The sequence below is a fragment of the Archocentrus centrarchus genome, chromosome 10 (assembly GCF_007364275.1).
Source record: "Archocentrus centrarchus isolate MPI-CPG fArcCen1 chromosome 10, fArcCen1, whole genome shotgun sequence".
Classification (NCBI taxonomy): domain Eukaryota; kingdom Metazoa; phylum Chordata; class Actinopteri; order Cichliformes; family Cichlidae; genus Archocentrus; species Archocentrus centrarchus.
In genome coordinates, this window is record NC_044355.1 from 6,747,198 (window position 1) to 6,764,560 (window position 17,363).

Genomic DNA, 17,363 nt, shown 5'->3' on the forward strand with positions numbered 1-17,363 from the left:
ACATACGGGTGTAGAGGGCAATAGTTTCATGGAAAAACGTGTCAGTGATGACCCACTCTGTGTTAAAGGGTCGTTTTTTTTCCAGCGCAACGACTGAGAACTTTAATGCTGCTAATGTGGCTGAAACACTCCGCTTACACAGAGACACCTGAGCGCTGCAGAATTTAAAGCAGCGCTCAGGTGTCTCTGATCGAAGCAACAAACTTGTGTGGAGGATTTTTTTATAATCGAATTATTCGAGTTACTCAAGGAATCGTTGCAGCCCTATAAAATACACACTGCTTTGTATTGTGATATGGTATCGTTCTATGCATCTGCTGAAAGAGACCCTTTATCCAATTCTAGTTACTACAGTCTGGTGTCTAATGATTCTGTGTGTGTCAACTGAGGCCTTCAATCATTTATTTTATCTTGCATCGACTGACCCGAGTAAATCTTATTTGGGTAAAGTGTGTTTGTGTCAGCTTAAATACAAAAATACACTTTTTATGCTTTACACTTCTCTTTTTATTCAGTTTTAACACCTGCACAGTAGATTATTGAGGATTGTTGCTCACAATCATCACTGCTGTCAAATATGGCTGATTTTATTCAACTCAATGCATCATTTAAACAAAGAGATGTCGTATAAATAGCTAATAGGAAAGGATGAAACAATAGATTTTAATCAGTGTAAACTTGTAAAGCAATTTTTGACTTACTATCACTTTGAGGGGTGTTTAACAATTAAAACTACGATAAAACTATGACACAAGCTAGAAGTCAAAGTTTTCTAATCATCCCTGTTACTTCGATCAAATCTATTAATACATGCTCAATAATGTTTGTAACACACCCAAGAGAAAAAGATGTGAAAATGTAATGAAACTAATGTGTGCTGTCCTGTGGGGCTCCAGTTGTGTTATTACAGTCTCCTCTGGTGCTGTCACGTGCTTTCTCTGACCCTACATTACCAACCACACACATTCACAGTGTGTGTACATAAACTGATGCTCACACTCTCCCTGACCCCTCCCTGATCTACTGGGTGCCCTCTGACCCGCTGTGCTGTAGCGTTGACCAAACATACCCCAACCCCACTGAGACTACAATACAGCACTGTGGCGCCACACAATACTGCACCATATAGGGGAGAGACAGAGAAGTTGGGAGAGACGGAGAGTTTTTTTTTTTTTTTTTTTAAGGAACTGTGAGAAATACTGCATGCAAACTTTAAAATATGTAAGGTCACATTCAAAACAGGAATGAAAAAAATAATCTTAAAAGCTTGTGACAGCAGATGCAAAAGACTAGAATAAATAAATAATAATAAAAAAAATCCCCCAATAAGTGACACAGATATATTGCACATGGTGGTGGAAAGAGAATATTCACATGTAAAAGCAAATTTATTGTCTCTACTGTTTCCATACTGACAACTGTGACTCTCAATCTGCCCTTCATTAATCATCCCCTAACGGGGGTATGCAATTATGTTTAATCCATCTACATTTCCATTTAATTACAAATGTAGTCATGAAACCACTTCAGGACAGAAGAGGGAAAATTGTCCTAAGGGGTTAAAGTTGGTGCACTACATCTGTTTGTTTCTCAGTTTCGTTTTGTTTTTTTCCACAATGCCCTCTTTCTATCTTATCTTCTCCAGTTGCTTTTCTTTCAGCTGCACCCCTCCACAAACAGACATCACATCTCAACCCCTGTAGAGAACATCCAGACAGTCCCATTAAACCCCACCATTAGCAAAGTCAAAGCAAACATTGACTTTATCTAAATGTTGGCTAATAGCCTCTGACATTAGCAGACCCCATAAAACTATGAGCTGCAGAAACGTGGTCTGCCTCTGCGAGTAGGTCCCCATCAGTGATAGTTAATCTTTAGAAAATGTTAAAGTGTACAATTATTTCTAGGTTGTAAAAAATCACACTAAAGGCTAACAGTCTTTTTTTTACGTGCATTATTTGGCTGTCGTTGGGAGCCACAGCTGTACTTGCCCAAACAGTCAACAACATTTGGCCCTGACATTAAGATTTAACAAGAGGAACTGAAAGAGTCATTTGGACCCTTTGAAGATTCCCTTTGTCAGTTAATCACCTCATAATCAACAGGCACACACACACACACACACACACACACACACACACACACACACACACACACACACACACACACACACACACACACACACACACACACACACAGTCTGTTTCTGCTCTCAGTTTAGGACTTAACTGATGCTTTCATCCTTTAAATAAGTTGCATAATAGTTTAAATTATCAGCTAATGGGCTTCTTAGTTTTCGTAACTGTTTTTAGCTTTCTACCTTAAGCACAAAGAAAAAAAAATTGTGCGTTCTAAGTATAAAATGCTGGTTCCGTGCAAGAGAAGAAACCCTTGTGTGGATTCTGAGGAATGTTTCACCCACTTTGGGTAATCTAGGTTTAGGACCTCCAGTGCAAACACTGGGACTGGCAGGTAAATACCCTCAGGCTATATAACGGTTATCAGCATGTCAAATGGCCTTTACGATTGTTAGCTGCGAATTAGAACGTGTTACATGCTTAAACAACCGTAGTGAGGTGAAGGAGATTCACTGATGTGAGACTATTATGGCTGTGCCATATCATACTGTCCACGATAATACTGGTATAAATTTTTATATATAAAAGTATCACATCGCAATATCATTGCTATAGGAATGACTTGCATTTACATTCCCTAATATGCACAACAACAAGTATATCAGAGTGAAAGTTGCATGTCAGCCTCAATGACAATTTGTTACCTAAAAAGGGAGCTACTTCAACAACCTCCAACAAAGCACATACTATGTAATAATATAATAATATAATATACATGTAATATGCAAGAAAACTAGACTTGAGGAAAAAAAACACACCATCGAGAACAAGCAGGTTATAAATAAGAAGATGCTAGCTGGTGATGTGCAACCCAAAAATACACAAATTACTTTACCAAGCATCACCAGCTGCACTCTATACAAGAAGAGCAAATGGTGGCTGGAAATTACTGATATTGTTATAATGGTAGAAAAGCAGCGCTTCAAAACACTGGTTACAAAGTTCAACCCGTGATCCATCCATCCATCCATCCATCCATCCAGTCTCTTCCACTTATCCAGTTCAGGGTCGCAGGGCTGGCACAGAGAGACAGACAACCATTCTCATTCACACCTATGGCCAATTTAGAATCACCAGTTAACCTAACCCCACTACTGTACCTGCATGTCTTTGGACTGTGGGAGGAAACCAGAGTACCTGGAGAAAACCCACACAAATATGCAAACTCCACACAGAAAGGCCCGGGACAAGGCGGATTCAAACCCAGACCTTCTAGCTGTGAGGCAACACACCACCGCACCACCATGCTGCCCAGTGGAAAAAAATTAGTTTTATTATGTGAAAATATTGTGCAGGTCCTGAAGAGCAGTAATATTGTACTTTTACTTGACTTGCACTGTGTCACTGGATATGCTGTATCACTACTATTGCAGGATAATGCTGCTGCTGGCAGCACATTGTTCCAATAGATTTACACTCTGAATTAGTTAGTCTGTCACCAATAACAGTAGCTCATGAAAATGTAGGATGGAAAATGAGTTTCATCTACTCACACTTATAAATGCTGCAGTCTGCAAGCATCAATAAAATTTCAGTATCATTATCAAAGATTTTCCTGAAATATTGTGATATAATTTTGATGCTATATTACCCACCCCTAGACTCTGAGTGTTTCTGTTCACAATGAAGTTGTCTGAAGCGTCTGTCTATGGTATGAAGCTGTTCATTTAAAGAGGAATCATTCCCGCTCTCTTCCATCTCCCTCCACTAAACTTCAGACAAAGAGACAGGCAGATGCTTACTACTACAGCTACAGTGATAACTTTTATTTCTAAATCTAGTCATTTTGATATTTCTGAGTAAAATGATTGCTGGTTGTAGTTCTAATGCCTATCAGTTCGTCCTGCCCTCCAGTCTTTTTGAACTCTTCCAAAAACATGAAACGTGTGCTATTTATGCATTCCATTTACCTCTGATTACTGTGTTTCATTCTCCAGTCCTCTTTACCTAACCACAACTCTCTCCTACATAGCACTGTTAGTGTTAGCATGCTAATTACATTCCTCAGTAGTGAGTGTGTGGGACAGAGGGTTGTTAAGTGATTGTGGGCTGAGCGTGTGCATCTCCATGCACGTGTGCTTATGTGTGCTAAGCTATATTTATGGATAGAATTTTCTGCTTGTATACGTTTCCAGCGTCTGTGTATGCGGCTGTTTACGCTCTGCATCTTCTGCCTGACATTTCCTGCAGTGATGTGTGAGCCGCTCTCTCCTCCTGCGTTTCTCGGTGTGTGTTTGCAGTGTTGCTTTTTTGGCAGCTTTCATGGAATGAAGATGCATTTTTAATGTGGCTGTGGGCTTTTTGCACTTATTATAACAACAAATGAACCCTCTCATCGCCCTGTCTGTTTCTCTCTCTTCTTCCAGATAATGGGTGGTCTATATGGCACAATCACATGGGAAACATGAAACTGTTTAGACAGAAGAGTACATCGGGAACCCATGTACAGAAAAATCCTCTAATTTCTGGGTGCATTCTTTCTTTTCTGAATTCGCTTCCTGAAAGATCTAAGAATGTGACATGCCATTTCAACACAAATCATCACAGATATAAGCAAATACAAAGAGAGGGAAAAAAAATGCTGGATTAACTTCAATAATCACATTAATATCATCCTACCAGTCCTGCTCCAGTTGTCTGACCGTCAAGCGCACAACAGCTGTCTTATGTAAATACCATCTGACACGGTGATAACCATCTGACATACACATGGCATTTTTTCATCACATAATTAATGTATCTCTGTGTGTAGAAGCCTGCACAATAAAGGCATACAAATGAATAAACAACCACGGGATCTGTTCAGTGTCAAGCTCATTTAGTAGATTGTTCCTCGCCTGTGTCCTGAGAAAGCACCAGAGCTAACAGTTTAAGCAAGTCTTTCAGTAGAAAGTTAAAATGCAACATCTGCTCCACAGAATCTGGTTTTCTTTGTGTAATTATTTAATGCTGAGGGAAATTGGACAAGAAGGAGGCCATTATTCTCTAACTCTAAGGAAAGTCTTGGAGAATGTATTTGTAGCTGCGGTGGAAATATTTGGAAGTTGCATTGCATCTATATTTGGCCACGCGGACAAAGGCTTTGGTGCACAACTGACAGAAATGTTTTACTTTTAGAAAAAAGCATAATGTTTTGCGAAATATGAGAAAATCAATACCATTCTCATGGCTGTACTGTAAATATTAAGATACAGAAGGCAATTTAACAGCATAAAGACCGAATCTCAGTAAAAATCCAGCCTTATTCTGTCAAAAGTAACAAAATCCGCCAAAGAGCTGTTCTGAAGTTAACACAACACCTCAGTTGTTTAATCTGTGCCAAAGCTCAAGCCTATAAACAAAATATTACAGTTTTATGTAAAGAGTTATGTACAGAACAGTAAAGTCCACTGTTAAAACAAGAAAATTATTCCTGACCCCTGAAACCAAGCTCACTGCTGTTCAGCTAACAGGCGAGAATGCTAATCTCTCAGCTGCTCGGTTTCATGCTCAACTACACACACATATGCACGCAGACACCGGTTCACACAGTGCAGTTGTGTAAGCCTCTGGAGTGCAGCAACTCTACATCTGTTGCAAGGGGCATCCATGTTGGCTCTTTATCTCCAACTGCCTGTCTCACTGTCTCTGTGGCACTTTCTCTTTCACTGCTTATAACTTGTTTCCATTGCCTTATGATAATTTTCACCTCTTCCTTTAGCTACTCTGAAGTAGTTCCTATTTCCACTACCCAATCAACCCTCACAGTGGAAAAAGCTCTTCAGTGCCATCTGATGCTCAGCTCCCAACAACCCCAAACAGTAACTTCCAGTAACAGTTATTACAGTTGCTTTGTGTCTACAGAGTTTATTAATCCATAATAATTATTAAACATTTTATGTTTAAGTGCTTTCTCAGGTAAGAAGATGCTTTTAAGCATAATGTTATGGATTATAAAATTGCTTAAATTTACTGTGAGTGCGTCTTGTATGCAAGGGGGGAATGCACTGACAAATGGTGCCATTGTTTATTGTTAACATTGTTGCCCGGAGTAACACACCTCTGATGCATGTTTCCCTGAGATATCTCAGAAGTCTTCAAGTCACTGATTAAAAATGTTTCTTTGAATCATTTCCCAGAGTGCAGTGGAAAATGCAAAACAAACCAGTGAGATGGAGTTTCTTTACTGGAATTTTTATTAAATATACCCTCCCTTTGAGGAAATTTTACTTAAAAACTAGGAATCATAATCATTATGTTGTCTTACTTCATTACCCAATTGCAATAAATACTTTTTTTTCAGTAATATAGCCTCAGTTAGCTGAATGTGATTGTAGTGAGCAATGCACAGAGCCAGCACCTCCAGCAACCACTCGCCAACCACGGAATACACATTCTTCCCTAGCAACCTATGGTTGCCAGAAAGTCACTGACCAGTCATTATGTTGCTGCACCAAAAACCTCCTTGCAGTTGCTTTGGTTGCTTGCAGACTGCAGTGGCTGCTGGTGGTTTGAATGGAAGAAACCAACTATGAAAATTATGAAAAGTGCAATGCAAACCTGAACTGGAGTAAAAGTTGCGCATTTTGAAAGATTTCGGTTGCAGGGTAAGGCAACTTTTACTTTAACCCTTTGATAGCCAGCCTTTGTGTCCGACAGGCCCTTTAACAGCCTTTAACGCCCAGCGTTTTGCTGCTTTGCGCAAGCGCACTTTGCATTACTGTAATTCTGCAACAATTTGTCCCCTCTGAAAAATCCAAATGGTTCCTGAAAGCTGAGCAGTTGCACTTCACAGGCAACATAGGGTTATCACGGTAATTGCACCTGTGCTGTTGCAGGAAGCTCACGAATGCCGACACTTTTGAAACTCATAAAGGTTTAAAGGTGAATTGTCTCTAACCCGTTTCACTACTGCTCGGCAAGTAGTTGGTGAGTGTTTGCAGGCAAGTCTGCATCTTCTATGCAAGCTGTGGATCATCATAGAAATCTGCGAGTGACCTCACTAGGAGGTTTTTGGTGAAGCACCCTCTTTGTGACAGATTTCAGCTAGAGACAGGCAACAATCTCCAGTAACCATTTCAGGTTAGGGAATACACCTTTTTCCTTGTGTTTGTCAGGTGGACTACCTTCTAGGCCTGTGTGGCTAAAGCCTTAACTGAGGATTCAAAAAACACATCATTTAGAATAGAATAGAATAGAATAGAATAGAATAGAATAGAATAGAATAGAATGCCTTTATTGTCATTATACAGGATGTACAATGAGATTGGAGATTGGATTTGCTTTAGTTTTGATGTGATAAAGTAAATGCGCTCTTTCTGTTGAGTTGAACTTGGCCCACATCTTTTTGAGAGACAAACACACTTGCTTGCTTGTCTCAACTTGGTCCTTTTGACATTTACAAGGAGTTTATTAATTTGGGCTTCACTGGACTTTGTTAGTTTCTCATTCGCATTCTCAGCAACTACTGTTAAAGTGCCACTGAGTTCCTGACCCCAACCTTTACAACAAAGCTGCTCAGTAGCTAAAGGTAGGTCCCTACAGGGGGCACTTGGCAACTTCTAGTAGAGCTCCAGGTTTAAATTGCTCACTAACATGACCTGTGAATAACCTTCTTAAAACATTGCAATACAATTACTGGCACGTGCACTTTTCCCAAGAAAGAATTGTAAATCATTTGTTATTGACATAATGCTGCTTTGGCGTATTCTCAGCCTATGAAGACAATTTCAGGAGAAATAAAGTCCTACTGAAGATGATCCACATGCAAGCAAGTTAGACAGTTCAGAAAGCATGCACGTTTTCCTTAAACCTGTCTCCTAACTTTGGTTGTGACTTGGATAATTTTATGCCTAAAGTGTTGTGCTGGGGAAGAATTTAGAGCACTCATTTAATTTCTGGATAAAATAGCTTGTTTTCATATGATCTTATTAGATTTATAGTGTTTTTAATGTTGCAATGTTCACTCTGTTCTCCTCGTGCTCTCTCGCCCTCTTTCTCACACTCCCTGCTATAATCTGTTTTCTTCCACTGTCCATTCCCCTTCCTATTCCTACCTCACTCATGCCCATTAGTCTCTTCTCTCCATTGGTCCCTTCTGTCCCTTTTATCATCAATTCTTACTTCAATCTCCCTAGTCCTGCCCCCCTTTCTCTCGTCTACCCCCCCTTTTCTCTTCCTTTTTTCATGTCTTTCCTCTATTGTCCTTAATCTTGCTCTCTGTCCCTCTCTGCTGCCTGACTTAGTTGACAGACTGCAGCAAGTGAGTGGGAGGATAGGCACTGTACAGCAAACATCCCTAATAGGCTAATCTAATCTCATCTCTTTGCGGTCTATGACCCTGTGTTTACTTTCGGCCCCGTGTCTGCATGCTGGCTCTGCCTCGCCTCGCTGAATGCAGCTTTGTTCCAACTAAAAACTCATCGTTGGTGTGATCTCAGGAACGGGCGCCAGCTCCACAACTGTCTGCCCATGAAGCCTGCAGGCAAGCAGGGAATTGCTCTCATCTACGTACAGCTTGTTGTTGTTTGTCTCTATTACACTGATTTTCACTGACAAAAAACACATTGCAGAGCGAAGTACAAGGAGCTGTTCTGTAACTGATGGCGGTGACAGACCCTCCTATACGGTTGTAGAATTCAATTTATGCTCAACAGCAAATTTTTGAAGCTTTATTCCTACACATAAGTTATACGTTAAAGGCCGCGCTGTGATTTTTGAAAAAAGAAATTCACAGGCCTCTATGGAGTCATGTGAAAAACTAAGTACACCTTGTGATTCAATACCTTGTGGAACCACCTTTAGCAGCAATATCTTTAAGTAATCATTTTCTGTTTGACTTTATCAGTCTAACCACATCTTTCTGAAGGAATTTTGGCCCGCTCTTCTTTACAAGGTTGTTTTAGTTCATTGAGGTTTGTGGGTTCTGTTTATGCACAGTTCTCTTAGAGTCATGCCTCACCATTTCTGTTGGATTGACATCCGGACTTTGACTGGGCCACTGCATAGCCTTTACTCTCTTCTTTTTCAGCCATTCTGTAGCAGATTTGTTGATGTATTTGGGCTCATTGTCCTGTGCCATGACCACATTTCAGCCAAGCTTCAGCTGTCAGGCGGACGGCCTCACATTTGGCTCTAGAATGCTTTGATATATAGAGGAGTTCATGCTCAACTCAATAACTGCAAGGTGCTCAGGTCCTGTGGCTGCAAAACAAACCGAAATCACCACCCTTCTACCATTGTGCTTGACAGTTGGTATGAGGTGTTCGTGCTGATATGCTGTGTTTGGATTTTTCTGTACGTGGTGCCGTGCATTATGGCCAAACATCTCCACTTTGGTCTTATCTATTTAAAGGACAGATGCAATTTTGCAAACCTAATTCATACTGACATGTTCTTTTTAGATTGAAGAAGGTTTCTCATGGCAAACCTTCCAAACCAGCCATACTTGTTCAGTCTTTTTCTAATTCTACTGTCATGAACTTTAACATTAAGCATGCTAACGGAACCCTGAGGGGTGTGAAATGTAGCTTTTGGGATTTTTGCAATTCCTCTTAGCATTGCACACTCTTGGGGTGGATTTGTTGGGATGTCCACTCCTGGGAAGACTTTGGCTGACACGGCTCGCAATTATTGTGAGTGACCTGTTCAGCCCTGTTGATTCCTCCTGTGCATTTCTGGCTACTTTTTCTCAGCAGTTTTAAAAAAAAAAATGTTTTAATTTATCAGTGAGACAACAATGAGATAACAATCATTGTCTCAGTATAAGCAAAAATAAACACAGCATCACAGCATCACAAGAGCTCACAAATGTCAGAAAGGATGTGACAGAAATTACAAAGGTGTGGAAAAACCAGAGGGACAAATATGTTTGGCCCTGAAGAAAAAAAAAATGACTACAACAAAAAGTGGGGACCCGGGACGGTAGAAAGTCCCAGCATTTTACTTTGTTTCTATTGGCTGGCACCGCATGCAAAACACTGGGACACGACCACAAGGTAACAAACACATCGCACAAGCATAAATGCCAGAAAAGACGTCACCCACTTATTGTAGGTGCTGCAAAGATTCCCCGCAGAAGTCTAAATCAGGCCTAAGGGTGTAGTTAGTCTTTCACAGGATTACAAAGAGTCCTATGAAAACTTTATTTTTCACATGACTATATAAATATAATAACCACTTAGAGAGAAAGTCAGAAGCAACAGATTGGTGAGAAGCCTACATTTGGGTGCTGCAGCTCACTGAACAAATTAGAAACAGTGAGGTGAACTGAAGTCTGATGACAACTGCCGTGAGTGAGAGAGATGCTTGGCACCAAACCTATGATGGTATATATATCTACATCCACAAACAGGTATCTGAATCCTGAAACTGAAAACCAAATAATTTAGCAACAAATGAATATCTAAATTGTCACATTTTTGGATAGACCACTAGTCAAAAGGGGTAGTTTATTTGACTGCCATCAGGGTAGTATCACTGGGTAGCCAGGAGGTCTCAGGATGGTACAAGAATACCTCAGAGGAACTTAATAACCAGGCAGAGTTTTAGCATCTATCTAAAGCACATCAGTGAAGTTAAATGAAGGAGACAAACATATTCAAAAAGTTGAGCAAGTGTATCTGTGCTGAAAAGAAAAACAGAAATACAAAAAGGAGAGAAAGACACAGAAAGCCACACAGATGGATGCAGCAGTCAGTGAGGATGCAACACCATGAACACATCCCCACAACTATTTAACCGCACAAGTCCCGCTCTTATTATCTTGCTGACATTTTTGACTGCAATACTCTAAAGCTGTTGGTATCAGTACTTCTGTTACTCACCCCTGACAGCTGTGGAAATAAGGACCATCTCCAACAACAGACAGACCCAGAAAAGCCCCATTTTCTTTTTTAAGAGGAAGAAAACTGCTCAGGCAACTTGATCTGAAAGGATATTGAATGAGAAAAAAAATACCTTAAAATTCTTATTAATGTATAACAGTTGAGGTGCTGCTGAGTTCCTGCCTTAAAGATGAAGTTTTTATTATTCCATTTCTGCATGTAAATGATCGCTTTATACCAATATCACTACCAATATCCACCATTTCAACATCCGATAGGAACTTTTGATTAGCTGCTATCAAAATAGCTGATTGTGAAATTAAATTTACTACCAAATGGTGAAATGAAATGAAGCAGTTGCCATAAATTTTAAGAGAGAGAGGATGCCCCAGAAATCTTATATTATTATATCTTATTATATTATATAAGAAAGCTTATATTATATATAATATAATGCTGAACTGTCTTATGAGTGTTTGAGTTGGCTGCTTTTCTCAGAAGGCAGAAAACATGTGGGGAAAATGAATTCAGGCATTTGATTCCAGAATCTTAATCTCTTTTTTCTGGTATATTGAATCTTCTTAACAGTTTCTTGATCTAGTCCATGGCAGTGACAGCAAAGTAAGGTGTTCATCAGTGACCAGACAGAAGGATAAATCTGTCTGAACACTTTCTGGAAGTCAGACTACTTTCCCTGCAGATTTATCCTGTCCACCTGTCCATATGTCTCTCCTTACACAGTTTTTAATCTTTCTGCCCCATAAATTTTCCCCAAACTTATGAGATCTTATTTCAAGACTTCACATCTTTGTCTTTGATCAGTATCTGTCATCCACAGAGTCTCAGCTCACTGGAAACTGCTACTCACTTTAAAGTGCAAGATAACTGATTTGGCAGTGACTGATAATTAAGCTCAGATCTTCAGTGAGGATTGGCCAAATTTAATTTGCATAAAACACCATAATGATTCTACAGTGATAACTAAGCACATGTTTATCCCCAAGATTCTCAGTAACAGTAAAAGTACGTGGGAACTTGTGACTGCTTCCATTAGGATGATTCCAGATTGGATATTTTTTCATGTTTAAATGGCATGTATGAAAAATGTGGATTTTATTATAATAAAACAATTTAATCTACACTGATCCAGTACCCTACATTCACCTGCCTTTATTAAAAGTTTTGCACAGCGTGAGTGTGCTCTAAAAATGTGTTTTTACTTAAATCGGTGCGAACTTTGTAAGCACTGCAACAGCATATAACTCAGATCATTACCGCCGGCGATTATAAAGGAACACAACATGCAGGCTTTAATCTAATAATCGTACAAACTCGATTAAAAATTGGGCAGTCTGCAATGAAATTAAATGGAAAGAGTACAAACAAGTTCACTGTAAAACTCAAAGTGCATATACAGTAAGACCCTTGAGGTATATCAATATTACTGAGACTTATTAACTTATTAACATTAAGTCGGACTTACTGTTCAATTCTCAGCCGTGTTGCGATTTCCTCAGTATGTTATCCGCTGGAGGGACACCACGCCGTTATTCCGCAAAAAAGTTATTAACCTTATGTCCAGTGATCGAAAGACTTCGATAATTTGATTGTGTAGACACGTGTTTATGACTGAAATGCCTACTTGTATTGAATGAAATCTACTTGGATAAAGTAAGGCGAAAGTTATGCGACTAAATGCAGAAAATTAAATACATGAGTTGGGTCAGACACATTAGCGCTCAAAATGTTTCTGTAGTATTTCTGAATGACAGCCCGCATGCAAACCGCTCCAATAAGCGGAGTAAGAGAACCGGGAAAAGAGAAAGAAAAGTGATTTAAAAAAAAAATGTATCTACATTCTCGCCTATAGATTATCGAGATAAGTATCTTTAAAATAAGAACCTCAATATTATATCCTCATCGCCTCCAGCAGCAGCTCTCCGTCTGTATTTCAGCCGCAGGCGAGAAAACAAAACTGCAGTCGACGGATTGTCCCAGCGAGTAACTTTCAACCAATCAGAGGGCAGGCCAATCAGAAAATGGACCAATCGGAGAGCAGAAGCGTGCAGGACAAATTTGGAGTCACTAGAAATGATTAATAATAATTTCTAGTGACTCCAAATAATAAATAGTGACAGCATGGATGCATAAAACTGCAGGGGGCTTTAGGAAAGCTAAGCAAGTCGTTGAAAATTAGATTTTTATCATTAATACAACAACAACAACATCAGATAAGATATCTTTAATGCCATTGCACAATACAATGCCATTTTGTTGGAGCCTATCTCCAGGTGCCGCAATAATAAATACGAGATAGAAATAAGGAATATAAATAAAATAAATAAGGATCGGATATTTACAGTGAGCAAAGGCAGTGTGAATAGCAAACTGTCTATTTACAACTGTGTGCAAGGAGATTGTCTGTTGGGTTTGATATGGTCAATATTATTATTATTATTATCATTATTATTATTATTATTAGTAGTAGTAGTAGTAGTAGAGGTAGCAATAGGAATGTATCTACTATTGACATAAACTTTTACTATTTCTACTGCTATTAATAATAGTAAAGCAATAGTTAGGATTTCCCTATTGTATTCTATTCTATTCTATTCTGGCGCATTTACCATCATGCGGATCTTGATGGCCGTCTCCAGGTAATATTGTGTACTTACACTGCCCCCTTGTGGCATTTCGGCGTTGTTACAGCAATATAATAAATACATGCAGAAACGGAGTGCGTTTGAGATGATCGGTGATTATATGTTGGCTGCAACATTAGTGACCAGTGGTCAGTGGTTTATTTAAACATACTTACAGGTGTTTTATGATTGGTCCTGTTAAGGAGATGCATGCTTCTTGCTCTTTCTTCTTGTCTATTTTGTACTTTCTTTTTGCTTCACTTTATCCTGTTCTCGATAAACTGGATCAGGGTGGTAAAATAGTGAAGGCATTAAACAATGTAGTTATCCTTCAGAATGAGAGATACTGTCCCCAGTCATTGTGATAGAAATGATTCAGATATAAAGCAGGAGGCAGGTAGGTGAATGCATAAACTGAACTTAGGTGGACACATCAAACAGGGCAGGAATAACTTTGTCAGTAACAATTACTTCCATCTCAGTGAAATGTTTGCATTAACTGCATAATTTGTGCTCCATCTACACCAAGAAAAACAACCATGCAAGTATAGATAGGATCTCAAGGATACAGCTCTGTTCCAAGAAAATACATTTACTGATCTCTTGACAGTCATGTAAGTAAGTAAGTAAGTAAGTAAAACTTTATTTATATAGCACCTCTCGAGGCTGCCACAAAGTGCTTCACAACAGTAAAACAAAGTACAAAGAAAACTTTAAGCAAATGCAATATTAAAAAGATGAGTTATTAACTGTCCTTTAAAAGATGCTACTGAATCCACCGCTTTCAGGGAGACTGGGAGAGAATTCCACAGACGGGGGGCCACAGAGGCAAATGCTCTGTCTCCTTTTGTTTTCAGTCTTGAGGGATGTATAGCCAGGAGACCCTGGTCACATGATCTCAATGATCTGATGGGAGTATATGGGTGCAGGAGTTCACTGATGTAAGAAGGTGCTTGTCCATGGAGTGCTCTAAAAGTAAGAACTAAAATTTTAAACTGGATTCTGAATTTCATGGGGAGCCAATGAAGCTTGACCAGTAACGGGGTAATATGAGAATACTTAGTGGATTTCATAAGAAGCCTTGCCGCTGCATTTTGAACAACTTGTAAACGTTCTAAAGAGCTTTTGCTAAGACATTTTATTGTACTTTTTTATTGAGTACATTTTATTGTACTCAATAAAAGCATCTCAGATGCAAAACCATTTGATTAAATAAGAAGCCATAAGGTGGCTGGCAACTCAAAGAGGAAAAAAATCCCACAAACACAGCGTATCACCCAATACAATAAGGATACAGGTGGAGCTAACCTTGATGACTTACGGTTAATCATAGCATTACAATATGCTGTATATTACACTAAACTAACAATGTCGAAATAAATTTATAGTATTTATTTGTGTGCTGTTAATTTTTCTACAGAACTGAAAAATAGTCACACTAATTGGAGATACTGAATTCTAGTGGCACTTTTAAATATGCTAATGAATGGGATGGGATATATATACAGTGTCTACACAGGTATGTTATGTTCATTCAGTATGTAGTTAGTTTGAATCCACTGTGTGTGGAACCTTCTGGTGATGGTATTAATCACTACAATACTGCTGCCCACATCTATTCTATTCTATTCGATTCTATTCTATTCTATTCGTCAGCTTTAATCACCTCAATGCCAAATCTTGAACAGGATTGAGTGGAAAGCCTCTCAGAATACACCACTTCAAACATTTCATACCCTATCAGTTTCCTTTTTCTGCATCAATACTGGTAATATTCTCAGTGAGTATCAGGAGCAAGTGTGATCACATAAATATGAGTGCTGCATAAGTCTGGTAAACCTTCACTTGTCTGGGCAAACGTGGGCTGTTGCTGCATTGGCAAAGCGCAGTATTGAACTACTTTAACTCAGAGTTTGTACTAGAGTGGATCAAGATCAACAGCTTATCTGATTTGAGATCCAGTAGAAGATAAATTTAGAAACATTAATGTCGGGCTTCGGAAGAGTTTAGCTACAGTTTTCACCACTAGATGGCAGCAGATCATGTCAAAAGACCAAGCCCCCCCAGCCCCAGCGCACACACATGCACACACACATGCACGCACACATGCACATGGTCTTTGTGATTTTAAATACAGCTAAACTTGAAAGAAGTTTATTCTTGAATCTACATGACAGATGGTGGGAATATGGCTGAGTTTGCTCCATTGAAATCCATGCACTGTGACAGGCAGCAGGCTGGAACTATTTCTGGTACGGACTCCTGTGTGTGCCCACATATGAGCAACACCATGTGTGTGATTTCTGTCTAGCTACCAACCTTTGAATCCACAATTTATGAACCTAAGTATGTCCAAGTGTGTATTTCTGGATGGTTCTTTGTGTCTGTAACACCATCACTAGTTTTAAAGATACACAGGGGTATAATACGTACTAAATAAGCAAAGTTGACTCTACACATAAAGCTGCAAAGTTTAATGGTTTTTCATTTCATGTAAATGTCATGAACATGAATTACTTTTGCAAACATCTGCTCAAGGTTTTGTTAATATCACTTACCTCTGCTCAACTGTAGTTTCTACTGCTTCTGCCACAAATCTCTTTTTTTCTATATGCAGAGAGACCAAGACGAGTGGTCAGGCAGCAGTGATGGTAGCTGCCAGTTAGTTAAGTGGGAAAATATCATAACTCAACGTGTGCAGAACATCTGCACTCAGCAGCATATTTCATACATTCCTGCATGTATGGCCCATCATTGAAACACCTCTTAAAGCGCAGTTTGGAATCTGCAATTTTATATTATAGAAAAAGATGATTTTGTGAAAGGGAGAGGGGGTTTATGGTGGAACTGTAAAGTACTTTCAGAACTAAGAATTTATTAACACCTTATTTCAGTCAGATTTTGATATAGTGTTTCTAATATGTGCTACTGCCTTCTTTGTGGAGGGATGATTATGACTTTGTACAAATTAATATGCAAATTAGAGTTGGTGCTTAGGTGATGTAGATTGCTGAGCTGAAAAGTGGGAATGAAATTATATATGCAGTATATGGAGGAATGCTGAAGTAGGTCCACAATTTATTGGACAAAGAAACAGTTTATGTAGTTTTGCCTCTGCAGACCACCACAGTGAATATCTGCAGCTTTAATTCAAGGGGTTTACAAAGATTTTGCATTAACTTTTTAGAAATTACAGCCTTTTTTATACATAGTCCCCCATTTTTAGAGGCTCAGAATTAATTGGACTAACATAATCTTGAAGATGATGACGCTTTCTAAGACTTGGATAAAAATACTTTGCAGACAATGACTGCCTGAACTCTAAAACCCATGAACATCACCACGTGGCGTGTTTCCCACCTTGAAATGCTCTGCTAGGCCTTTACTGCAGCCATCTTCAGTTGTTGCTTAGTTGTGGTCTCTCTCTCTCTGCACTCAGTTTTGTCTTTCAGAAGTGAAAAGCATGCTCTATTGGATTGAGATAGGCGACTGCCTTGGCCATTTAAGGATGCTCCATTTTTTTGTCTTGAAAAACTCTTGGGTTGCTTTTGCAGTATTCTTTGGGTCGTTATCCATGCTAAGTGCTGCCTGATCAGTTTTGCAGTGGCTGAATCTGAGCAGAGAGTATAGCCCTGTTACTTACATCATCGCAGCGGTCCAGTTCCACCGGCAGCTCTACATGTCAGTGCACAACATTGCCTCCACTGTGATTGACAGATGATGCAGTATGCTTCTGATCAGCAGGTGTTTCTCTCCTTTTCTTCCATGGATTTCTCTTC

At 39.2% G+C, this 17,363-nt stretch overlaps 1 protein-coding gene across 1 annotated transcript in view; it reads right to left on the minus strand.

The window, feature by feature from the left end:
* LOC115786398 (fibroblast growth factor receptor-like 1) overlaps nucleotides 1-12,889 on the minus strand; it is a 71,990-nt gene extending 59,101 nt beyond the window's left edge. The window contains 2 exon segments of the mRNA XM_075074400.1: nucleotides 10,943-11,044; nucleotides 12,426-12,889. Of these exon segments, the coding sequence (XP_074930501.1) occupies nucleotides 10,943-11,003 (61 nt within the window). The 5' untranslated portion in view covers nucleotides 11,004-11,044; nucleotides 12,426-12,889.
* Nucleotides 12,890-17,363: the final 4,474 nt, after the last annotated feature.